This window comes from Carassius auratus, chromosome 27 (assembly GCF_003368295.1).
Source record: "Carassius auratus strain Wakin chromosome 27, ASM336829v1, whole genome shotgun sequence".
Taxonomy (NCBI): Eukaryota; Metazoa; Chordata; class Actinopteri; order Cypriniformes; family Cyprinidae; genus Carassius; species Carassius auratus.
This window is the reverse complement of record NC_039269.1, coordinates 7,647,641-7,674,719: the sequence shown is the minus strand read 5'-3', so window position 1 is coordinate 7,674,719 and position 27,079 is coordinate 7,647,641. Positions and strand designations below refer to the sequence as shown.

General features: G+C 40.2%; 1 protein-coding gene across 7 annotated transcripts; it reads right to left on the bottom strand.

Moving 5' to 3' along the window:
• Window positions 1-65: 65 nt before the first annotated feature.
• LOC113045291 (ATP-dependent 6-phosphofructokinase, platelet type-like) lies at window positions 66-26,411 on the bottom strand. Of its 7 annotated transcripts, XM_026205560.1 has the most exons (24): window positions 26,173-26,411; window positions 24,020-24,093; window positions 23,612-23,689; window positions 22,455-22,644; window positions 22,198-22,363; window positions 21,935-21,979; window positions 21,742-21,850; window positions 20,547-20,642; window positions 19,073-19,165; window positions 18,844-18,969; window positions 18,245-18,309; window positions 18,038-18,107; window positions 10,876-11,022; window positions 9,781-9,851; window positions 9,597-9,684; window positions 8,352-8,504; window positions 5,846-5,998; window positions 4,052-4,216; window positions 3,082-3,143; window positions 2,874-2,985; window positions 2,697-2,796; window positions 1,827-1,832; window positions 1,590-1,695; window positions 66-747 (listed from the first exon to the last, which is right to left on the bottom strand). In XM_026205560.1, the coding sequence occupies exons 1-24, from the start codon at window positions 26,255-26,257 to the stop codon at window positions 600-602; spliced, it is 2,508 nt and encodes an 835-aa protein (XP_026061345.1). In that variant the 5' UTR covers window positions 26,258-26,411; the 3' UTR covers window positions 66-599. The 7 variants fall into 7 exon arrangements, with proteins under 7 accessions (XP_026061345.1, XP_026061352.1, XP_026061346.1 ...); XM_026205561.1 differs by lacking the exon at window positions 1,827-1,832 and having other exon boundaries at window positions 68-747; window positions 26,173-26,409; XM_026205563.1 differs by lacking the exon at window positions 8,352-8,504 and having other exon boundaries at window positions 68-747; window positions 26,173-26,409.
• Window positions 26,412-27,079: the final 668 nt, after the last annotated feature.

Here is a 27,079-nt window from a genome sequence, read left to right as displayed (position 1 = left end):
GAGGAACTTTTTAAAATTGATGCCCAAGGGTTAATAAATGAAACAAACCACACCAGTTACATTCTAAAGGGAGTTTATGCAGCATTGTTAGTGTATACACACATACATCATAACTAACACACAAACACAAAGTCTGCTTTAGTACAAGTGCCTGCACTACCAAACAACACAGAACAGCAGCTTGGAAGACTCCTTCAGACTCCAATCAACTAAAACAAGGTGCAGTTATGAAACAACATCACTTTAGGCCAGTGAAGCATTCATACAGATAGCTCCATATTCAATGAAAATAAGCTCTATTAGAATAAATATAAATATGGAAATCTTGCATATTCACAAAATATACCACTTGGCCCCATTTAAAAGGGATGATCATCTAATCGCATGAGCGTATGGATTGTCAATCACAACACACAGAGTCTATATTTTAGGATCTCGTGGCTGTACGTCTATGATTACAGTTTAATGTGAACTGCTTTACATATACTGTATATGAGTGTGTGTTCAGGTCAAGACTATGAAATCACGGGTCTTTACCTATAATAAATTAATTTTTACTTGCAAGACAACTTGGTTTCACATGTGGCTGCCTGCTGGTTTTAAATGGCAGAGTTGTCTTTAGCTCTCAGACGGACGATGTGTTCAAGCTGGCCTGAATCGGACACGTCGTAGCTGGTTTTGTACTTGGCCAGAATCTTCATGAGCGGACGCAGGCGGAGCCACCACTGTTCCTTCGGGATCCTGTGACTGGAAGTAAAACATGAACAATGTCGGGTTTAAGGAATTTCTAATTTTTAAATGTTTGTATTGCTCTATTGAGTTAAAAGGAATGTATAATTAATACATCGACACAACTCCTCAAGTCCACCCAGACCATTAATTATAATTAAAGTAACTACAAACTTACACTTTTATAATACATAAAAAAAAAAGATTTTGATTTAAAAAATGCTTTTGATTATCTTGTTTTTAGGGCTACAGAATTTAGACAATTTAGTGATTTGTGCATCAATTTGACAATAATAATAATAATAATAATACACAAAACATTAAGCAATGTAATATTATAGTTGATATATTTCACTATAAAATAAAAAATATATACTTTATTAGTATTTAAGAAAGTAATATTATTTTATTGTACAATACAACTAAAATTACAATACTAATAGATTACTGAGGAAAAGTGGTAACACTTAAAACTGTTACTGATAATGTATTATAAGAGTAATTTGAATGCAGTGTAATACACCTTATAATGCATTGCATGATATTTAGAATAATTATAACCACAATTATATTATTATACTAATCTATTCAATGTTACGCCTGTAGAAACTAAGTATAACGCATTAAAATTATAATACATTTGAACTTGGGTTACAATTCTATATATAAAGATAAGATATTATGCATTACTTTGTACATTATAAATACTTGAAAAACGTGTTATACATAAAGGCTTTTTAAGTATAGTGTTACCAAAAAAGTAAAATGTTTCAAAATATAATTCTTTAAGAGTAGCCTCGGAAACAAATATTACGACATCATTTTAATAAGATAATAGAATCAGTTTTGTGAAGTCTTACACAAAGTCTGTCTCGTCCTTCAGCTGTATGACAGGCTGGAAGACCAGGGCCCTGCGCCGCATCCCCAACAAACACGCAGAATCCTCTGTGTTCGCAAACACACGGCCTACAAAACGCACAAAAATATGGTACTGCACAAAGTCTACAAGCAGCTCAAAGTGACCAAAGATATAAGCATAATAACACTGAGCATCAAGTGAACTCAAACAATATCATTTTGATATTCAAATTACTTACCTTCACCTGAGCCAACAAAGGAAAGCAAAATACAAAGAGCAAAACAAAACAACACTGTGTGACAGTGAAGACCAAACATTTCTCATATTAAAGGTGCACTAAGTGATTTTTGAAAAACACTTTTGACCACGGAACGAGCCCCAAAAAAAACACTTAGAGCCAATGAGCAGTAAGGGAGCGTGTCTTGTACAGATAGATAGAAGAGAGTGCTCAATTTTTGTCATCTTCTTTTGTTACCGCAGTTGTCGTTGCCATGGTTGTATACGTACAAGTGGGGTGGAGATTTCAAAATAAGTGCTTGGTCCTGGTGCTTTCAAATATCAACATAATTTGGCAAAAATCGCTTAGTGCACCTTTAATAAATAATTCTTAATAGATTATATTTCTTAATGTATAAATTTTTAATAAAATATATTTACAAAAAATACAAATATTAATGTATTTAATTTATTATTAAATTATTATTAATTGTATTATACACACACCATGTAAAAAAATCTTTTTTAAACATACATATAACAAAAATACAGTAAAATGTATTATTATTATTATTATTATTATTATTAACAGATTAACACAGATGCACAAACATTTTTTGCTCATGAAAATGACAATCCTCTTACTACTACTAATATATATATATATATATATATATATATATATATATATATATATATATATATATATATATATTTAATTTATATGTATATAGTATTTATATAATTCTTAGTTACAGAATTATATAAATGTATGTGGTGCAGAAATGTGAAAAGATGATCATAATTTAATTTCCTGCAGCAGTGCAGCAGAAGTCAGTTCTGACTTCACACAATCTTAGACTGCATCTCTGCAAGGGTGATTTCTCTTTACCTTCTCGGTAAAACTCTTTGAGCTTCTTGGAGATCCACTGCATAGCTTTAGCTGCGATCTTGGTGCCAAAGTTCCTGTCAAATGGGGAAGGAGCCCCACCCTACACAGCAGAAAAACAATATTCTGATCCCATGTATTCAAATGTCTGTGTGTATGCAAATGTGTGTGTGTTTGTACCTGCTGCATGTGTCCCAAGACATTCTTCCTGCAGTCAAAGACTCCTTTGCCCTCTTCACTGTACAGCTGGTAGATGAAGTCAGTGGTGTAGTTCTCACTGGAGTTCTCATTCCTGTAAAATACAGGCACACAGACCATCATACTTCAACATCTACATGATACATGAATCCCGTGTATTAATGCTGTATGTAAGAGAGCTAGATCATACCTGAGCACTAAACCTCTCTGGATGCTGGTCTTCATCTTCTCAGTTAAATGTTCGACGTTGGACTGAAAAATAGAGCACTCATAAAAACTCGGTATGATGCTGATGTTCTCTCTCTCTTTCCTTAAATAGTACACTCTGCTAAATATTCCTGCCTGCGTGTGGGACAGAGCAGACAGAGGACGTGAAGAAGGGTACACTGTAATGCCTGTGTCTGGCAGAAAGGGACAGACTTGACCTTTGACCCTGAACTATTAAGAATCAGAATTGATTTAGCTTTGGCTACTGTATGTTCATAATGGAATATTAACTAGACACACATGTAGGATTTTTCTAAATAAATAAGTAAATAAATGCAAATAAATACTTATTCAGCAAATTTATCAAAAGTGACAGTAAAGACTTTGTTATAACAGATTTCTATTTCAAATAAATGCTGTAATTTTGAACTCTCTATTGATCAAAGAATCCAGAAAAATATGTATCATGGTTTCCACAAAAATATGAAGCAGCTTGACTTGACTTCAACATTGGTAAAAAATAAGAAATGTTTCTTGAGCAGCAAATCAGCAAGAATGATTTGTTAAAAATCATGTGACACTCAATACTGGAGTAATGAATCGGAAAATTCAGCTTTGCACCACAGAAATAAATTACATTTTAAAATATATTTAAATAGACAAAATTTTATTTTAAATGGTAATAATATAATCATTTTTACTATATTTTTAATTCAAATAAATGCAGCCTTGGTGAGCAAAAACTGCTATTTTATATTTCAAACATAACACCTATGTGTACAATGCAAATGTTCAATGCAAATAATGGGTAATAAATTTGCAAACATTAGTTTAAGTTATATTATTTTGTGTGTGTATATATATATATATATATATATATATATATATATATATATATATATATATATATATATATATATATATATATATTAGTAAAGTAGAGTGTCTCTCACCTGCAGGTCTCGGATGTCAAATGGCTCTTCATAGATGTAGGCTGCATCCGCTCCAGACGCCAGCCCACCCACTGTTGCCAGGTAACCACAGTAACCGCCCATCGTCTCAATGATGAACACACGACGCTTGGTTCCGCTGGCCGACTGCTTTATACGATCACATGTCTGACACACACATTTTTATAGTTAAATAATGAAACATATCTGTTATTATCACACTCAAGCCAGTGCAGTTCTGACACATAAACGTAAACATTCAGACATACAGAATACTACTGAAGTATAACACAAGCATAAAGCATGGTCCAAAATTAACTGGCCAATGCTGGGTAAATACAAAAAGCATCATTTAATATACGTTATGTAACATTTCAACTGTGGATTTTATGTTTTAGCAGATTTTTGTCACAAAGGTTATAGAGTGAGTTCAGGAATTACTCAAACTATTATTAACTCAGCTCACACATTGTATAATGTTGCACTTTTAACTCACAGTTGGCATTAGTTGAGTGTTAATTTTGGACCTGTGTGCAAGCCATCACATGCAAGCACAAGGCACTATATAGTTCACAACAACAGAGAACATGCATGTGGTTTCAACTCATAAATGTTTAGCCGCAGTTCCTTTTTTGGGATAATAAATGTTTGCCATGCAATTTATGGAAATATACAAACGCTTCAGATCAGCATAGATATTTTTCCTGTAGTCGACAAAAATGGTTTTCTATGTTACTTAACCTCAGATAATGTAACTTGCATCTAAAGCTTAATATTTCATGGGCAGATATTTATGTGAGGACAGAAAAAAAAATATATAAAAGAAACCTGGAAAAATATTCTGTATGCATTCCTCATAACCAGGTATGATTGTAAAAATGTAAAGGTCCACTAAGTTGATTCAATTGTAAAAAATAATAAATAAATAAATAAATAAATAAATATATATATATATATTATATAAAAAAATTATTTAAAAAAATGCATTTAAAGTGATATTTCTCATTTAACTGTACCTAAAAGCCATTCACATGACCAGCCGAATACTTCACTTTATCACAGTAAACCACCTACCATTGTTCACTTCATCTCTGAATAAATTATGCATGTCAAAAATGTCTTTGAAATGGAGAAGTTATGGTACTGATGAGCATGTATGTTTTTTTCTGTGTGTGATTTTTGTGTCAATCCAAAACAGTAGGTGTCCTGATAAAATACAAGAATATTGTCTCTAAGGAATAGTTCACCCAAAACTGAACATTTCCTAAAATGTACTCACCCTCAGGCCATTTCAAGAGTGTATTTGTTCATCAGAACAGATTTGGAGAGATTTTGCATATAATTATTTTCTCACCAGTGGATCCTCTGCAGTGAATAGGTGCCATCAAAATTTGAGTCCAAACAGTTGATAAAAACATTTCAATAATTCGCAAGACATTAATTGTTGGACATGTGGATTACTTGTGCATTACTGTGATGCTTTTATCAGCTGTTTGGACTCATTCTGGTGGCACCCATTCACTGCAGAGGATCCATTGGTGAGCAAGTGATGTAATGCTAAATTTCTCCAAATCTGTTCTGATGAACAAACAAACTCATCTATATCTTAGATATCCTGAAGGTAAATACATTTTCAGTACATTTTCATTTTTTGTTTAACCAAAATTAAATTAATTTCTTTAACCAAAAATGACTATGCACCTTTAAAGATACAGCCTGTCAAATTCTCTTTCCATTTCCACTCTGCTGATCACTATCGTAACATCTGTCCTTCTGGCTGAGGGTGGTGCGTCTTACCTCCACTATGGCATTGAGGGAGGTGTCAGCGCCAATGCTGAGGTCAGTGCCGGACACATTATTACTGATGGTTGCGGGCAGCATGCACATGGGCACGCAGAACTCCTCATACCTGCTGCGGGCATCCACCAGCTGCAGCAAACTCTCAAAGGCCTGCAGCAGTGCACATGCATTAGGATGACTGCTCACTTACTAGTGTACACTAATTAGGACGGAATATGCTGTCCTTTCTGAGGGTTAAATGTGTTTCCTGTCTGATCAAGACCAACATATATTTGACCAACAGAGGGAGCTCCAACTCGTGACGTGGGCATGGCATTAGCTAAATGGTGATGGAGGGAAGTTATTTAGATAGCAGAAAGCCTCAAAAAGTGTGACCGACTGAACACACCTGCACAACCAGACCCTAAACAGCACAACAAAACACACACATGCCGACAGAAACACACAAGACATCAGGCCTGGCCCAAAACAGCATGCAGTTAGTTGCACTTCCATTTGATTTGATTTGTTATTAACAACTTAATGTCTATGGACAGAATACATTGCATGGATTCCAACTGAGATATTAATGCAAGCAATCATCAGTTTGACACAAATGCTGTACATAGACATTAAAATTTTATTGAGCATTAAGGACTAAAGCATGTAATTATTTATTACTGGTGAAACCCAAAAAATGAAAGGTTGTTCCACAACAACATTAATATGTTACTTTAGCGATCAAATGGTTTTAGTTGTTAGTGATGTTATTTACTGTCAAACTCGCTTCCCAATGCTCTTTAATTAATACACACACACATACACACATATATACATACATATATATATATATATATATAAAGATTAATAATAAATTCATGTTACAATAGTTTAATAATAAATGATAATGTTTTCACATCGCATGCATTATAATCAAACTTAAAATGCAATGTAATAATTATTATTGTTATTATAATTTGGATCTCAGGGTGATTGTGCTGTAGTGATGATAAACACATTGTGTTGGACCAGGCCTGCAATATAAACACACACAAAACACAGTTCCAGAGTTAAGTGTGAGACTGGGCGACAGGTTGTGCTGTGTGACCACATGCGTTCGTCTCCAGACACACTGATTCAGTCAGGCTGCAGTGATCCCCAACCTCACCATCACACACGGATATCTCATCCTGACATATTTTTTATTTAATTTTATTTTAATAAATGCATATATGCATGTTTATTGGTTTTTACAATTGGCCTCAATATTGTGTGCATGATCTGAAAGACAGAAGAGATGCACAAAATGTATTTAACTATTCCAGTATTAATATAAGCCATAACCATGTCTTGAGCATTGGGGTGGGCCAAACCAAATAAGTCATGATCTTTTTATTTAAATAATCATTTTTATTAATTTAAAGAATTTAAAGGGAATTAAGAAAAAGTATAGGAAAAACAGTAAAATAATTAGAATTCATTGCAATCAATCAGAATTATTTGCAAATTATATTTTTATTTTAAAATATGCACACATACACTATGCCAATATGGCTTTATTAGTGTTTCTTTTCTCAACTTTGTTTGTTTGTTTGTTTTTTTAATACAAATAATGAAATCTGAAGAAAAAGTCAAGTATTTTGCATCACTGGATATTACTGTTTTTTTTTTTTTTTTTTTGCTATTTGTGCTTTTTGTTACTGAGTTTAAAACAGTTGTCAAATATGAAATGTTTAGCTACTAACAAAACACACTCTTTCATTGTTACAACTGAAGTGTTTTGCTGCCTTCTTTGAATTGATTGCCCATTTCAATCATTTTGACACTGACAAGTACAGACAGACCAGCCTAAAAATGAAACCCTAACAACATATTCGTTGGCTTTGTTGGTTTCGAAGTGGGCTTTTCGCAACCATGTTACTGAAGACCCATTTTGGGTTCCCTAAAGAAAAAAAATCTATCATTGAACTGTTTTTAAAAGAAGAATTTTTTCTTACTGTGAAGAACATTTTAAAAATCTAAACAACTTTTTCCATTATAAATAACCTTTAGTGCCATGGAAAGGTTCCATGAATTTTAGATGCCAATAAAAGAAGCTTTAATTTTAAGAGTGTGTTTGCATAGTCAGACAGATAAATTATTGTAAATGTATAGTCTATGTACATGTAAACATGCTTAATACGACCAAGCTCAAGTTTACCTGTTTACCCGTTAAACAGCTCTGTCTCACCCTCCAAATGCAGCTCTACCTCACCCTAGCAAACAGAAATCTACCACTCCACCACACTTTCTATGCTTTGCATTGTATCTAAAAACCAAATTTCCATGAGGTTTTCTCTTGCAACCCAGAAAGTGTTGTTCAACATTCAAGTATTTTTAGTCTGACCTGTGTGTTTCCTGTCTGGGAGGTTGGCAATCATCAGCCCTGACCTTTCAGTGTATCTCACTGACAGAACAGATACACATGCCCACCACCCCCTACACACACACACACACTCTCTGACACGAGTGTGTGCTGTCTTACATCCGTGATGGCGTTGAGGGCTGTGTCTGCCCCGATACTCAGGTCTGAGCCGGGGATATTGTTGGACACAGTGGCTGGGACCATCACCATTGGAACACAAAGCTCTGCGTGTTTAGAACGAGCTGCTTGCAGCTCCAACAGCCCCAAATATGCCTGCGGTCACAGCAAGGACTTATGGGTCACTGGCCAGAATTATGGGTAATGTTAAGAAAGGGGAGAGGAAGAGAGCCATGCCCACTGTGATACTGTAGGTAGGAAGATACTGTAAGTATTAATTCCGAATTTTTACTTGCTGTGTGTATTCTGGCACCTTAAGACTTTAAATATTGTAGAAACTTAATTTTCTGTAAAGTTGCTTTGTAATGATTTGTATGGTAAAAAGCGCTATACAAATAAACTTGAATTGTACTTTAAGATGTTTTACACTACAGTTTAAAAGTTTGGAGTCTCTAAGATTTTTTTACATTTTTATAAATTTAGTCTTTTATGGTCACCAAGGATGCATTTATTTGATATATACAGTAAAAAAAAAATGTGATGTGAAATGTGTAATGTGAAACAAAATTGAATGTCCAGCATCATTACTCCAGTCTTCAGCGTCACATGATCCTTCAGAAATCATTCTCTCTGCTGATTGTGGACTCAAAGTCAGCATTGGTTAGTCAGAAATGTGTCTTGGGATGTTCAAATATAATGTTTAAAAAAAAAAGGCTAAACATTTTTGACACACATTTATTTTGAAATCCTTGAAACATTATCTTTACTGTCACTTTTGATCAACTTAAAGTACTCTTGTCAAATAAAATAATAAATTTCTTCATAAAAAAATCTTACTGACTCCAATTTTTTAATAGTAGTGTATGTTGTGAAGTTTTTATCTACTGTTAGATTTTACTTTAAATTATTTATTTTTAAATAAATAAACATATAATCTAAAACAATGTGATATTTTGTCTCATGTGGGAATAAAAAAAATAGAAATTTGTTGTTTTTCACCTGTAAATAACTACTTTATATAACAGATATGATAAAAAAAATGAAATAAAAATATTTTTTTAAACAAACATTATGTCATCCTAACAAAAAATGCTGGGAAAAGGAGGACTCGACATATTTTTTTATTAGAAACTTCAATGTCATAGAATCAAAATCTTATTTACTGATTGATATGCAACAAGGTATTTACAAAAATGTTTGACTTTAAAGCATATTTTATGTAGATGCAGTAAACATTACATTACATACCTCAAAACCTCCAATAACCAGTAAAGCGTTGATGTTGTGAATCCTCATCTGTTCTGCAATTTTATCAATGTGTTTTGCTGGGAGAGTTCTGAAAATGATATTTCAGGATACCAGAAACAAATCCTATACATGCATACCAGTGTTTTTTTTTATTGACAATAGGCCCTTAGAAATATAATCTTACCTTTTTGTCCCTAGCAGGGACCCGCCCTGGCCTGTCCAGCCCCCAACATCACCCCACTTGAATTCTTTTATCTGAGAGAGAGAGAAAGAATGGGATGGACATTTGCTTTAACTCCTGTCTTTCTTTATCTGTTACACAAAGCAACAGAGAAACTTTACAAAATGGCTGCTGACACAAATAATTGGTGACAAAATAATATTGTATAATTGTCCAAATTAGCAATAAAATGCCTCAAACATGCATTTAAATGGCAACCATGCATTATCGTCATTAGCAGCATTTTCTCTGAAAGAATAAAGTAGTATCGAACAGATATGTAATGCTACACTAGGTTAATTATGGCACTGAGCACAATGCAGCAGGGGATTGTGGGATGGAATAATGGGCTTACTGTAATCATAACTCTTTATCTCATTTGGGAAGGGATTGATTTACATACACACATCCATGTGCAGACTTGTAGTGTTTCACAGACTGGCTGATGCTACCAGATTCTTTGCAAAATTATTTGTAAAAATTGAATGGCATTTCCACCACATCTTAAATCATATATTGCATTTGACAGTTAAATATTTTACACAATTTTAGAATAAAACATCAGATTACTTAATCTTGCTAGGGCTAATTTGGCTAACTTTCTGCGTAATTTGACAAAATTAAATTAGAACTTGCTTGGAAATTTTGCACAACAAATGACAGTGATTATAATAATCTAAAATCTAAAAAAATTATCTATTCTGTTCTCAAGTGATCTTTACCAAAAGTTTTGATTATGCTGATATTACCTTGATTTTACAAAAACTTTTATTAGAGGTAATGTTGTTTTGTTGTGATGGAGATAATGCCACAACAATGCAATATTTCATATAAATTTTATATAATTCACTCTTCATTTTGGAATATCATACTTAAAAAAGATAAAATTATATAATGGACATTTCTGTTTTAAAATTGAAAGTCTGTGTCTGGGAAAAAAAAGATTAAAAAAAAACTATTATTTTCTATTAGTATCTAAATAAAAAAGTATTTGAAAAGTGCCAAATATAAATGACGAAACATCATCAACATAAAAATGCCCAGTTTGTGTTGCATTACCTGTCCCTTAGAGAAGCCTTCAAATCCATCACTAACAGCAAACACAGTGTGGCCTTCGGTGATCCCGACCCTGACGGCCGAACGCACGGCTGCATTCATACCAGCTGCAGGAGCGCCAACATTCAACACAGCCACGTTAAATGAGCTCTAGAGAAGAGAAGAGCGCATTATCACACAACATAAACACATCTGAACACACAATCAATCCCTTGAGTCCTCTCATTCATGAAGTCAGGCCTGTGTCTCAGAGTGGGTCACATGACCTCGAATGGTTAATAGACCAGAACGATTTGGAGTATAATCTGCTACACAACAGAAACACAGCACAAAATCCTGGATTAAGCTGCATTTGAGTGACTGAGTAAATTACTGCAGAAAACATCATGACTGTGTACAAAGATGATTCAGTCTTTCTTCCTACACTCACAAAGGTAAATATCAGGAAATAATGCTATGAAACTAAATCTACATTGTTTATCCCTTTGATCTTCATTCGAAAAATCACAATCTAACCTTTCACTGAAGTAAAACAATATATTATTATTTGTTATATATAGTATATTTTTTACTTTGAACAAATCAATCAAATGCTCACTAAGCAATAAATAGTAAAAGGAACTTCAGTTCCCTATCTGTCGGTCACTACGAGTTATGTCGACCGACAAATGGGGTCTCACTTGGGAGGCCAATCATCTCTGATTTTAAGAGAAAACGCCAATGAAATTGGCAAGTGGATTAACACACCTGAGCCACTCCCCGTGCCAGCGGGTATAAATAGGGCGACAGGTGCATCCACTCATTAGATTTTTGCTTCGGAGCCGAGTGGTTGTATGAAAGCCGTTATACTCCACAAAGCCATTCATCTGCTGTGTCGGGAAGCTGTTCTGGTTGGCGGTACGGCGCAAACAGCGGTGTCCCTTTCAGCGATTCCCCTGGGCGCTTCAACTAAGAGAGCAGATTTCCTAAAAGAGCAAATCGCGGACGATTCGCGTCTTTTTCAAGACGCCGTTTCGTCCGCGTCCTTCTGGATGCGGTCGTTTCCTGTTCTCTGACAACGGCCACGTTCGCTCTCTTCCGTGTCTGGGCATTCGGCACGCTGAAGGCGCGTTCGTGGATGGTTCATGCACGCACTGCGTGTGTGACCATGGCAACGCTGTGATCGCGTCTCCCCTTTCTTAAAGGGAAGGGAGCAGACCCCTCTGTCACTACCCGTTCTGGTTTCTCTGTCTCGAGCAGAGGACCGCCGGTTAGTGCTCTGGGAGATTTGAAGGTGACCGTGAGAGCTTCTCCGCCGGGCCACGCCCCACGGACCTCTTACCCCTTCCGCAGTGTTTGTCCTGTGCAGCTGCTGGGTGATTTTGCTGGGCTGTCTAATGGCAGTCCCAGCGGGTCATTCAGTTTGCCGCCGGAGATCAGATGTCGATTGCAGCATCGGGGGATGGGTTATCGACCTCTGTGGATGAAGATTCGGTGGGGCTGCCCCCCTAGGGTGTTGTCGCCACTGCCGAATTGGACCCAGAGTCGACAGCCGTGCTTGCCCGGGCAGCTGTGAGCATCAGGATGGAGGTGAATGCACCGCCAGCCCTGTGTGCTCATGGCTTTTTGATTGGTTCTCGGTGTGGAGCGCGACTCACAACCGCGTTTTACTCTGGTTCCTTTCTTCCCGGATGTGCATGGGGAAGTGATGTAGTCGTGGATGGCCCCTTTTACGGCCGGAAGCAGCTCATTTCGTTCCTCCGTCCTCACTACCCTCGATGGCGAGGCAGCTAGGGGTGTGTTGACATTCCCCAGCAGGAGAGTGCGATTGCGGTGCACTTGTGTCCGCAAAACGCCGCCACTGGGAGGGATAGTCCGCGCCCCTCACCCAAGGCCTGTAAGCTGTCGGCCGCGCTCGCTACCAAGGCTTACAGTGCTGCGGGCCAAGCTGTCTCTGCTTTGCATGCCATGGCTATCCTGCAAACCCAACAAGCCAAGGCTTTAACAAATGCACGAGGGTAGGTCCAACCCGAGGTTGATGCAGGAGCTGTGCATGGCGACTGACCTCCCCCTTCTGGGTGACGGAAGTCACAACGCAGTCCCTCGGGTAAGCGATGTCCACTCTGGTGGTCCAGTAGTGCCGTTTCAGGTTCAGCCTGGTCTGTATGAGAGACATTGACAAAGTGCATTTTCTCGATGCTCCCATGTCCCAGGCTGTCCTGTGTGGCGACGCTGTCAGGGGCTGTGCCCAGTAGTTCCTGACAGAACAACAGCAGACTGAGGCCATACAGCACATCTTGCCACGACGTGATCCTCTGGTTGCCACCATTCCGTCGCAGGCAGTGCCTCAGCCTGCTCGTCGCCGAGGGCGCCCCCCTGCGTCCTCCACACCAGCTCCGCCCCGTGCTGAGAGTTCTTCGAGGCCGGCGCGTCGAGCCCCGCGCAGGAGAGCGGCGCCCCCCGTGTCACTCCCGGCTGCAAAGTCCTCGAGGAAGTCGACTAAGCGGCCCTGACACGGGCAACTCGGAGATGCGGAGAACTGCTCTTCAGGAGATGGCGGAGAGAGCGCCACTCCCTCCCCCGGAGGAGGGCCGGGTGGAGAATCTTCTGGTTCTGTTCCGCCGCTGGTCGAACGGCCAGTGGCACCCACATTTTCATTGGAAGAGCAATTTCTCCTTCCTCCGAGTTGCAAGGCTTGTGGGCTGACAATGAGCGACGCACAGCTTCCTCATTCTCACCCACGACGCCCCCTTCGCCAGCGGCCAAGAGGTCGCGGTTCGGAGACGCAACGCCTCTCCACGCGTCTCTGGCCAGTTCCTCCGGGAACACGGGGAGTGTGGTTGCGATGACCCAGGATGCAGTGCCTTCTGGGCCTTCCGGCACGACTCCCCATCGCTGCACCACTGCGGGTATGTCGACTGTCCCTTTGGTGCCACTTGTACGGTATCTGGGAGCGTGGCTTGCGCTGCCCAACCCGTCACGCTGGCTCATCCGGACGGTTCGACTCGGCTATGCGATTCAGTTCGCCCGGCGACCCCCCCCAAGTTCAATGGCATGCTCGAGACTTCGGTGGCAGTCCAGGACGCCCCTGTCTTGCGCGAGGAGATTGCTGTCCTCCTGGCGAAGGATGCAATCGAGCCGGTCCCTCCAGCCGAGATGAGGACGGGGCTTTACTGCCCTTACTTCATCGTGCCCAAGAAAAGCGGTGGCCTTCGACCTATCCTGGTTCTGCGAGTCTTGAATCGGGCCCTACACAAGCTCCCGTTCAGGATGTTGACGCAGAAACACGTTATCAAATGCGTCCAGCCCCAGGACTGGTTTGCAGCGATCGACCTGAAAGACGCGTACTTTCATGTCTCTATCCTCCCTCGTCACAGACCGTTCCTGCGCTTTGCTTCCGAGGGTCAGGCATGGCAGTACAAGGTCCTCCCCTTCGGGCTCTCCCTGTCCCCCCGTGTCTTCATGAAGGTCGCGGAGGGCGCCCTTGCCCCACTTTGGGAAGTGGGCATCAGGATTCTCAACTATCTCTACGACTGGCTCATTATGGCCCGGTCCCGAGAAGAGTTGTGCGATCACAGGGACTTCGTGCTTCGGCACCTCAGTCAGTTGGGGCTTCAGGTCAACCGGGAGAAGAGCAAGCTCTCCCCTGTGCAGAGAATCTCTTATCTCGGTATGGAGTTAGACTCGGTGAGTATGATGGCACGTCTCACCAGCGAGCGTGCCCACTCAGTGCTGAACTGCCTGAGTTCCTTCAGAGGCAGGACAGTGGTACCGCTGAAACACTTTCAGAGGCTCCTGGGGCATATGGCATCCGCAGCCGCAGTCACGCCGCTCGGGTTGCTTCATATGAGACCACTTCAGCACTAGTTACACTCCCGAGTCCCGAGATGGGCATGGCGCCGCGGTACACATCGTGTCACCATCACACTGATGTGTCGCCGCCTATTCAGTCCTTGGTCGGACCTTGCTTTTCTACGGGCCGGCGTGCCCTTAGAACAAGTGTCCCGGCACGTTGTTGTCACAACAGGTGCCTCCAACTCGGGCTGGGGCGCGACATGCAACGGGCAGGCAGCTTCAGGGTCCTGGACAGGACCTCGACTGCTGTGGCACATCAACTGCCTGGAGTTGCTGGCAGTGCATCTAGCTTTGCGACGGTTTCGTCCGCTAGTGCTGGACAAGCACGTGTTGGTCCGCTCGGACAACACTGCGGCTGTTTCGTACATCAACCGACAGGGCGGTTTACGATCACGTCGCATGTCTCAACTCGCCCGTCATCTCCTCCTCTGGAGTCAGACGTGGCTCAAGTCGCTGCGTGCTGTCCACATCCCGGGGGAGCTCAATCGTGCAGCCAGCGTGCTCTCACGACAGCTCACTTTCCCCGGGGAATGGCGACTCCATCCCCAGACGGTCCAGCTGATCTGGAGTCGATTCGGGGAAGCCCAGGTAGACCTGTTTGCTTCCCACGAGTCCTCCCACTGCCAGCTGTACTATTCCCTGTCCCAGGCCCCCCTGGGCACAGATGCACTGGCACACAGCTGGCCTCTGGCTTTACGCAAGTATGCGTTCCCCCAGTGAGCCTGCTCGCACAGACACTGTGCAAGGTCAGGGAGGACGAGGAACAGGTCCTGTTGGTTGCGCCTTACTGGCCCACCCGGACCTGGTTTTCGGAACTCATGCTCCTCGTGACAGCCCCTCCCTGGCGCATCCCCCTGAGGAGAGACCTTCTCTCTCAGGGGCCTGGCACCATTTGGCACCCGCGCCCAGATCTCTGGAACCTCCATGTGTGGCTTCTAGACGGGACGCGGCAGACCTAAGTGATCTGCCCCCAGCGGTGGTAGACACTATCACTCAGGCTAGAGCCCCTTCTACGAGGCAGGCCTATGCTCTGAAGTGGAGTCTGTTCACGAATTGGTGTTCTTCTCACCGGGAAGACCCCCGGAGATGCCCGGTCAGAGTCGTGCTTTCTTTCCTGCAAGGTAGGCTGGAGCGTGGGCTGTCACCCTCCACCCTGAAGGTGTATGTGGCTGCCATTGCAGCACATCATGATGCAGTGGACTGCCGGTCCCTGGGGAGGCATGACCTGATCGTTAGGTTCCTGAGGGGTGCCAGAAGGTTACATCCTCCTAGGACACCCCTGATTCCCTCCTGGGACCTCTCTATTGCCCTGGCGGGACTTCAGAGGGGTCCCTTTGAGCCGCTGGATTCGGTTGAGCTGAAGTTCCTGTCTCTCAAGACAGCGCTCCTGATCGCGCTCACTTCCATCAAGAGGGTCGGGGACCTCCAAGCATTTTCGGTAAGTGAAGAGTGCCTTGTGTTCGGGCCGGCCTACTCTCACGTTGTCCTGAGACCCCGGCCTGGATACGTGCCCAAGGTTCCCACCACTCCCTTCCGAGACCAGGTGGTGAACCTGCAAGCGCTGCCCCTGGAGGAGGCAGATCCAGCCTTGTCGTTGCTGTGTCCCGTAAGAGCGCTTCGCATATACGTGGACCGCACCCAGAGCTTCAGAAGCTCTGAGCAGCTCCTGGTCTGCTTTGGAGGTCAGCAGAAGGGGAAGGCTGTCTCTAAGCAGAGGTTGGCCCACTGGATAGTGGACGCCATCGCCTTGGCTTACCATTCCCAAGGCGAGCCGTGCCCCCTGGGGGTGAGGGCCCACTCCACACGGAGTGTGGCCTCCTCCTATGCGTTGGCGCATGGCGCCTCTCTGGCAGACATTTGTCGAGCTGCGGGCTGGGCGACAACTAACACCTTTGCGAGGTTTTACAACCTCCGTGTAGAGCCAGTTTCCTCCCGTGTGTTGGGTAACAGGTAATTGGCGGGAAGGGCTGGCTGGGTGTCTCGCTTGCTGCGCCATTCCCCCTAACACGGGGATGTGAGCGCCTTCTTCTCCCAGTAGAGTTCCCCGGTTGGCGTACCCTGGTCGAGCATCCTCCAGCACCCTCGGCGTCAGACTTGGCGGAGCAGTCTGTCGCCAGGCCCAGTACTGGCGTTAGCATGCCCGGAGCCGGTCAGCCCCTGTACTGGGCTAGGTGTCCATATGGCTGGGTTCCCTACGGGTAATCCCATATGTGTATTCTTCCACGGTAAGGTTTCCCTCTTGGCAAACCCGTGTCTTCCCTTGACAGATCGCTCTGTCAGTCTCTTCTGGCAGCCGTTCCATCCCTACTCCTAGGTAGGACCTGCCTCAGAGACCCTTTCCATATGTAGTACTGCCCCCTGGGTCAGTCCATATCGGTATATCCACATGTCACCTCCCTACGGGTAGGATGTGGTCTCCGTAGCGACCTTTCCTAAAGGCTCGCTTCCCCATTGTCTTGCCAGCTGAAAGAACAAATAGGGAAGATTTGAAGCAATCTTTCACTGAAGGTTGAAATCCCTTCCATTTACTTTATGTGGGCGGAACAGCAGCATGGCCTTCTCCAGCAGCGATGTACTCACCCTTTGGCCCCTTCGGTACCAAGGTCAGTGAATTTGCGCTGGGGCTTTGGGAAGGTTACGACCTTAAGCGTAGCTTTTGTAGCACGCCAAGGCTTGTCAACAATTGCAGCGCCTCAGGGTTGTGACGAGGTTCAGGTTATGGCGTTTTCCATAGGACCCCATTTGTCGGTCGACATAACTCGTAGTGACCGACAGATAGGGAACGTCTCGGTTACGTACGTAACCCTCGTTCCCTGATGGAGGGAACGGAGACGTTATGTCCCCATGCCACAACCTTGAACCATTCGCTGTTGCCGGGACACGTTCTCGGCTCCTCAGCGTAAAACCTAATGAGTGGATGCACCTGTCGCCCTATTTATACCCGCTGGCACGGGGAGTGGCTCAGGTGTGTTAATCCACTTGCCAATTTCATTGGCGTTTTCTCTTAAAATCAGAGATGATTGGCCTCCCAAGTGAGACCCCATTTGTCGGTCGACATAACGTCTCCGTTCCCTCCATCAGGGAACGAGGGTTACGTACGTAACCGAGACGGTATCTATCAGATGAAAAAGCATTCAGTTCTTCTATTCTATTCTACTCTATTATATTGTTATATTCCATGTACATATACGTCCTTCCTGTGATCCATCCCAGCAAAATAAAAGAAATAAACATATTGAGCTGTCAGTGTCACAGAAATAGGCTGAGTCAGAGGAGATATATTATTTACAATATTATTAATAATAATAAGATGAAAGTCATTATCACTTACACGTGGAAGTTCAGCATTCATTTTGCGATGGGACAGGAGCTTGTAAGTGTTCAGGTTGTTTTCGAAACTTCTAAAATTGACAAAGAAAATGGTTCAAAAAAGTCATTCAGACATTTTCTGTTGTGTTAAAGGCACAAAAACTAAGAAGAACTGTTTTACTTTTGACACTGACATCTACTCTGTAAAATGATGATTTTTGTGGTTTACCTCCCGCGCAGTTTTACAGCTTCTTCAAATCGCTTTTCATCCATGGCCTTCTGAACCTCTTGTGTCTGCAAGATGACAAACAATATTTTTCCTGAGAGCGTCAACACTAATGTTATCCCATGCCTTCTGCAACTTTCTTTTGAATGTACGATACATCTGTCCAATTTATTTTCCAAATCGCCCCAAATTTGCTCAATGGGGTCCAGACTTTGAGGGGGCCAGTCCATCATATTATAGATACACACATATCTTTTATATTTACTTGATATAAACATGTTGACCAGTTTTGGGATGGATAAACATGTACATGACACATATACCCAAACATGTATCGGACATAAATAAACAAAAATATTTGCATGGGCTAGATTTATGAAATTGTTCCAATTGCTAATATGTGTTATATGTTTTACGTCATAAGGACAATTCTCTGAAATAACTTTTTTATTTACTTCTCTTACTGATTCAGCTGTGTAAAGATGACAGGAAACAAGAACTCATGTGAACTAACCACTAGGCCAGGCTCCAAGACTAAGAGCTGAGCTTCACTATAAACATTAAAACCCAAAAGACTACCATTAGCTGAGTTCCTTTCTCACCATCTGAACGCACTCCATCAGAGGGAGTCTGACCGCCTGGTTCCCACACAGAGACACCACACATGCTGGAGTACCAGGAGAGGCTTCTAACAGGGCCAGCACGGCTTCTACACCCATACGACTCGCCTACGGAGGAAAAGGGAAGAGAATGAGTACACCATGTCTAAGGGTTTTTTTTTCAATTCAATTCAATCAATTAAAGTTGTTATTTATTCAGTCAGGACCATACCAAAATCCGGTCAAAGGCAGAGGGTGTTCCTCCTCTCTGGACGTGACCCAGAATGGTGACCCGCGTGTCAAACCCCAAACAGCGCACCACCAGCTGCAATAGAGAGTCAACACAAAACCACCACTTCAAATCAAATACAGATGTTTCTCAAACAGATCCAGCAAGATCGTGAAATTAAAAGATGAATTGCAGATATACACTACTGTACAAAAGTTTGGGGTCGGAACGATTATGTAATTTTTTTTAAGTCACTTATTCTGAATTTATTTAATTAAAAATACAGTAAAAACAGTTATATTGTGAAATATTTTTCTTTTTTGTAACAATATAAATGTCTTTACCATCATTTTTTATCAATTTAAAGCATCCTTGCTAAATAAAAGTATTGATTTATGAAATACAAATGAGAATAAAAAGAAAAAAGGTAGTGTAGATGGATCTATTATTAATTTTGGACTGAACATAGAAGCCCAACCCCAAATTAAAAACACACATGCATAAGAAAGCTGTATTTCTAAGGGGGATATTAAAGGCAAGTTCAGCTAACATAACCACAGACCTAACAGCTGTAAGAGAAACTTAAAAAAAAATAAAAATAATAATAATAATACATGCCGGGGCCTGGGGCCTGTTCTTTCTGTATTAGAGTCTTACACACATGCTATACAGATAATAGAGTCGTGCATTATTTTGAGTGATGACTGCTTTTATAAGAGTGGCTTGATGGAGCGCAGGAGATGCAGATGACGTGATATTGACCCTTAAGAAACTTTCATTAATGCTGACACGTAAGAAATCTGTCCAAACATAAAATGAAATGAATAGATAATTTCTACATTGAAATAAAAAGGTAAAGACTGCACAACTATTATAAATTGTGAATCTAAATAATTGGGAATCATGAAAAAAAATTGAATAAAATAAAAGCATGTATCTATTATCTGTTTCATGTATCTGTTATAACATGTCGTTTTGTTTGCTTGGCTGTTTCCTTATAAAAGTCCAGAAATTTGTCAAGTTTTTCGTCGGGTGTCATTTTAAATGATATGACGTCGTTACATTGCCGTCTTGCCACCAGCCAATCGCTGCACTGCTGATCATGGTTTCGAGTATCGAAACATATCCCCTTTAAGCCAACACATGAACGCACAATTATCTCAGATAACTCAATCCAGCGATACTAATCATACACAACAGGTGTGTTCGAATAACCCAATTAGCCGGATCATGATTAGCACAATGATATCATCTTGGATGTGTCATTTGATCTCGGATGAAATAAGGGATGTACGAAGAACGGGCCCCTGGTCACAACTGCTACAACCAGTCCAGTAAACGAAGGGAAAGTACAATATGGAAACTCACACATTTACACAAAAATACAATCTCTACCAAAACTCAAATCCAAAACACGTTTTTATTTGTTAAGTGTAAGAGAAAAGTGCTGTATAGGCTGTAGCTGTACATTACTCACGTCCTTTATAAGTTCTGTGGTTATGGGCTTGTTGTTTTGGTCTATTGCACCTTCAGCGACTATGATGATATTAAGCCGTTTCTTATCAGCACGATTCTACAAGGGGAAAAAAGCATGCACACACACATCCATTCACACATACACACTGGTGAGAACAGGGAGAAGATACTCACGTCCTTCACTGCATTAGAGCTGATGGGGTTTCCGTGTCTGTCTGTGGCTCCCTCAGCCACTATGATTATATTAAGACGAGAACCTCGCAAACGGCTCTGCTGGACAAACACTGGAGGACTGAAACAAGGTGTGTGTGTGTGTGCACTGGCATGTATGCACGAGTGTGTTGTGTGATTGTGTTCATATGCATGTGCATGGCAGCTTGGGAGACTGAAGCTAGCCAAACCACAAGCTATTTTTAATTTTGAGTAGTATTGTCAAGCTATTCTTTAAAAAATAAAAAAGTTTACTACACTACAAGCTAGTTAACTGCAATGAAGCTGTAAGCTATTAAACTATTTCTAAATACCAGATTATATAATTCAGTTGAAAAGAGGAGCATTTTTCTGCCACAAGAACAATAAAGAAATCGATTAGTGACAGCATCAAACTTAAGTTATAAATTAAACTAAAAATCCAATCAAATCTTAACAACATTTGTTTATTTGTTATTAAATTCATTGAGATAATTTAATAAAATGTTTGTTTTTTGCTACTAAAAGAGAATGTAAATCAGTGCACAAAGAGTTTGTGTAGATATAAAATTCCCTCTCATACAATTCTCTCATTTAATTTTCTCATATAGTTCTCTTTTTCTCTACATTTCAGCTTTAACTTGTGTGTGAATCTAGCTTACACTTTAAATCCCACAAATATTGCTGGAACTGATGACAAATTGTATGTGAAGCTCCTCATTTGTAAGTCGCTTTGAATAAAACCAATATATGCTAATTACTTCCTCGGCTTCCTCTGTTGCAAGACTCCATGCACAATATAAAGAAAATAGTAAAACACTGATGTGATGTTAGTTCATGCTACACTGCAACTGTAAATAGCTGTTTACTGGTTTTAAAAACCACTAGAGTAATGTCACCTATCTGAATAATGTAATTAGGTTATGACCTCTATATTTGAGTTGGTTTGAGAACAGCTGTAGGCTTCTGTGTGCATGTTTATGTGTGTGTGTGAGTGTGAGTGTTACCTCTGATAGTTTATGACACATCTGTTTCTCCCAGCCATCCTTGGGAGGCATTTCTGGAATCAGCACCCAGTCAGCTCCACATGCAAGGGCACTGACTAATGCTAGATACCTACACACACATACACACATGGTTTAATGCTGATTTTTAGTACATGCATGTTTCTCTTTGAGTGTTTCTAGTCGAGGGTCTTACCCACAGTGTCTTCCCATGACCTCCAGCACAAAGGTCCTTTGATGGCTAAAAACACACAATAATGAATAATAATAAAAAAAAAAATTTTTTGTCATCTTTAATGACAAACTTTAGATTTGATATTCAAATTGCATTTACATTACTAGTCAAAATGTTGGAATAATCATGATTGAAAATGTATCTTATGCCCACCAAAATATGCTGATTTAAATATCTAATTACTAGAATTTTCTGTATATTGTCATTTTTGGTATATACAGTACCTTTGTGCCGTGGTCATTATAGCGTCCACTACCTCTATGATCCTGTGCAGTGCTGAGTCAGTGCCAATGGTCATATCTGTCCCGCAGAAATCATTGTCAATAGAGCCCACCATTCCAACGATATGCAACGCAGAATGAGTCTGTGCAGCCTCTTCACTGATTTGACCTGGTAGAAAAATGGCAAAATATTATGCTATTCAGTACAGTTACAAATTACAATTTCTCGTCCCATGTATAAGCCCCTCCCACTCTAATACCTGATTGGACAAGCTCATCCAAGAGTCCACTCCACTCCTCCCTGAAGAGATTAGCCCCGGTCAAACTGCCATCTCCGCCAATCACACACAAGTTAGTGATGCCACGCTGCACCAAGTTCAGAGCAGCACGCAAGCGGCCCTCATGGGTACGAAAATCCTTACAGCGGGCGCTGCCTATCACAGTGCCACCCTGCACACACACAGTAGAAAGAAAATACAGTTCATATGTAATAATTAATAGTTTTTTATTTTGGTCAAAATATGAAAGTAGAAATAAAATATATAAATATCTTTTTTTGTAATTTGATGCTTTAACATACACACATTTCACATAATTATTGAGTGCGCTAATAATGTAATTGCTTATTACGTGATTACATTAACAAGTGAACTGAACCTGGTCATTGAAACAAACTGACTGAAAGAATCAGTTTGCGGGGGGGACATATTTTCCTGTTTACTGAGAATTTTATTACAGGTAATAATGTAGTAAATAATTTTTAGATCCTTGCACAGACTGATCGTTTCGCTTCATAAGACCTCAATATATTGTCAGGAACCATGGGTATTCTTTTTGTGTGTTCTCTGATGTGCTGTCTCAAAAACAGGTAGCTGCTGACTTGCATTTTATTAATCACCAAGGACCACAGTTTCAGCTAAAAATCTTTCTGTACTGTTCTACTGAAGAAAGAATGTCACCTAGATCTTGGATAGCCTGAGGGTGAGAAAATTAACAGCAAATTTTCATTTTGGGGTGAATTATCTCTTTAAGTAATACTTGTACCTAAAACCCAGTAGGTGGCGACAATTGACTGTTAAAAAATTTTCATTGAATCATTCATGCAAACGATTTGTTCAAAAACAGATTAATTCACTAACAGATGCGTTAGTGAGTGAGTCTTTGAATTATTCATTCAGCAGATTTTTTATTATTGATTATGTTAAATCAATTCATAATTTAATTAGTCTGAAGCAGTTAACTTTTTGTCAGAACCTCTAGTTAAATGTTTTGTTTTGTCTAATGTTTTTCCTTCAGAACTATAGGAGAATTATTACCTCTACTGAGAATCAACAACCCTGCAATATGTTTTCTCGATGTTTGCTCATTTTTGTGTGTTATTTAAGCTTAAGAGACTTTAATATAGCAAACTGCTTACCACTTGTAACATACTGGAAACACTTTCCCATGATGCCTCTTTGATGTTGTCACCTCCATCCACCATGCCCTGGTAGCCCTTAAAGCGAACCATTGATTATAACATCATTATAAACAACTGAATTCATTTTCCTTTTTACCAAGGCAAACACAGAATGGAAACCTTTTATCTGTCGCAGGCTTTCAAGCATGGCCCTTGAGATCCACAAAAACAATGCTGCTTGTCAGATTTCAATGTACTGAATAAATTTCAGAAAATTAAATTAAAATTGTTATTTTTTTCTTTATTTTATAGTGCTTTTAAGGTGTCATTGGATGCTGTGGAAGATTCTTGTAAATAAAATGCATTATTTTATTATTATGGGTTTCTAAAGATGTAGACCTGGGAATTAAAAATATGAAAAATCACTTCATGGATGAAAAAAACTTTTGCTCCCACGTAGATTCCCATTCTGACCACTGCCCTCACAGCAGCATTCATACCTTCATGACAAAATACAGAAAGGGAGAGAAAGACTGGTGATTCTTAAATTTTAAGGCATCAAACAGTGTAAATATCATCTATAAGCACATACTGTACATTTGAGAAGTTAAATATGAAAGTGGGATCTGATCAGTATGTTCGTTATTGCCATGACCTGACGAGCTCAATCAAGAATCTGTTCCCCTGAGGTTATGTCCAGAATAACCAGAGGTGTCATGCCCATTCAAAGTGATTTTTCTCAGATTTCTGAGCCAAGTGGATTTTAAATGCAGCTTCCAAATGATAAAAAATAGCTGAAATTTTTTATATTTGATAGAATCACACCGGCGTGATTAGAACGTTCAGTGCGGCAGATCATCAGCTGCTAAATTCAAATCTGCGGTCGCTGGATGACGCATTCGTACAGCACTTCTTTATAACCAATCACACACGATTCTGTTGGGATTATGAATGCAATGTCCAATCAGAGGCGTTCTGGTGAGTCATCGCTGAGTGAATTATCATAGCGAATTCTCATAAAGTTTTTATGTTAATAGATTACACCAGGGGTTTTTTAACTTTAACATCTGAACTAAATTGTATAGGCTCCTTGAAGTACCCCTGAGAATTTAAGTAAACATTTCAATGATTAATGGCACATCCGCATATTTAAATTAGTATTTACATAACTACTGTAATTATTAAACTCAACCAATTATAAAAAAAATACTGTAATTTACAATGTAATTATTTTTCCCCCACAATATTTATTTTAGGGTTTCCTAAAAATATAATAATTTTTATGCATTTAAGATTTTACATTTACATCACATTTGTATAAACCTGAAACGTCTTTGCAAAAACGTTTTAATATATATATATATATATATATATATATATATATATATATATATATATATATATATATATATATATATATATATATATTATTATTATTATTATTATTATTATTGTATTTATTTATTTTACTCATCAGCCAATTTGGCTACTAAATGTTTAAGTCACCGTCCATTCATAACTTCTACTAGCCAAAAAAATAATAAATAAAATGGGTGCTGCTGCCTGGAAACCGTTGCTAGGAAACATAGTGCCATGATCCAAGCCGGGACCAAAAAAAAAAGGTAAAAGATGGAAACTCTTTTTAAAGTAGCCCAATTCGGCAACACTGACACGAGCGCATGTGCATTCAAGAGTAAACAAACAGCTTAGTAAAATACACTTGTCTATTTTGACTGAGATGTAGGAAGGAAGTCAGACATTGTATTACAACGCAATGCGTCTCTTCGCGCTCTCTCGAGTTCAAAAGAATAACTGACCGACAGGAGATGCGCTTTTAAAAAGAGCATTCAGCCAACGAACGGAAACTATTAACCGGCTTTTAACCCGCGCATACTCACGCTTGGGATGCCGTCGGTTTTTCCACGTGATCACGGCATCACGGGAGTCTCGCTCTACTTGCCTGTCATCACGTAGACACGCGAACGCATTCCTCACCTTGATCCAAATTGATGATTCATCGTGACAAAGATGCACAGAAAACCAAGTAAGGGACATAAACAGATAACGCAACAGATAGTTCGATCTGGAGGAATTTGAATCGTTTTCATTCACTAATTTTCATTCAATTAGCATAGTTCCCTAAATGACTAGACTAAAATAAATGTATGACATGCCGTAAATGCACCGTCAGGTAATTGCATAAATATTTAATACCAGTTGCGTTGAAAGCCGCTCGAGCGCACCCAGTTTACGCGTTGTCATGACGCAGAGTGCGAGACTCTCAGAGGCGCAACTTTAATTATTTTAATTACATTATCTATAATTTTTGGTTCATCTCTAAAATATCAAAACGTGTTCCTAATAATCCGTTTTCTTTCGGAATCGCTATAAAAGTGGTGATGAAGTCATTTGAGCGTCAGTTTAAACCCCGGAACTGCTTCGCCTTTCTCTTATATCTGTTGCACCGGCTCCGTTTAGATGTGTCCCGATTAAAGCTGTAAACAAGTCAATCTGCCCCTGCGAGCACTAGTAAACAAGCGCCATCCTAATCGGTTTGTTAAAATAAAAATAGGCAATACCTTGAGCATCTCCACCACTTGTCAGGACGCCAATGGACTTCCCTGCTCCAGAGAGGTTCTCGATGAATTTTTTAGTGTCCTGCATTATTCCACAGGTGTCTTTGAAAACAGAGCAATGCCTTTAATTCTCGGGTAAGGTAAGAGCAATCCAAAGCAAACTGGAGAGGATAAAAGGCTCCGCCGATCAACTTCTCCTCTGGGGTCGGACGTGCGCGGTCCGGTAGGCTCAGATCCACCGCCCCGTACTGGATTGACAGCAGCGACACGCAATAGTCCCGCGGATCACGTCTCATCTGGACGAATTCAGCCCAATAGACTTCCGGTGTTGGGATTAAGGAGTGACAAGGGAGTCCTTTGCTTTCATTAAATTTCGAGTTGTTATAATACAATTAGCATACTAAAGATCCAGCCCACTGCAACACGATATTCTTCATAGTTCTCGCAGCACGTAGAAAAACAGATAAAGTTACTTTCAACAAGGACGTAGTTTCACTCATGGAATGAGTGTGAAATTAGTTCATGGTAATCAAACAGGCAAAACGTGTGGCCTGGGAATAGAATCTAATATCTATAGAAAAACAATAGCAACTTTATTAATCCAGAGTCAACAAAAAACAATTGTTTCTTAAAAACGTTTTATTTTGAAGTGGGATGCATATATATTGACAGTTGGACATTGCCCTAAATATTTATGAAACTTTTTTGTATTTCCCAATTAAAGTGTAGTCTACGTTTGCTTATTTTGTCATGTTTTGCTGTCTCGTCAAGACCTATAATCAACACTCTTGATTAACTATTAAACATTTGACTGTAATGTGCAAGTTTAGTATTTTATTTTGCCCAACAGGCATACTTATCTTTCACATTTTCTTTGCACAGGTTGAAAAATCTTCAGATTGTTTTTGCA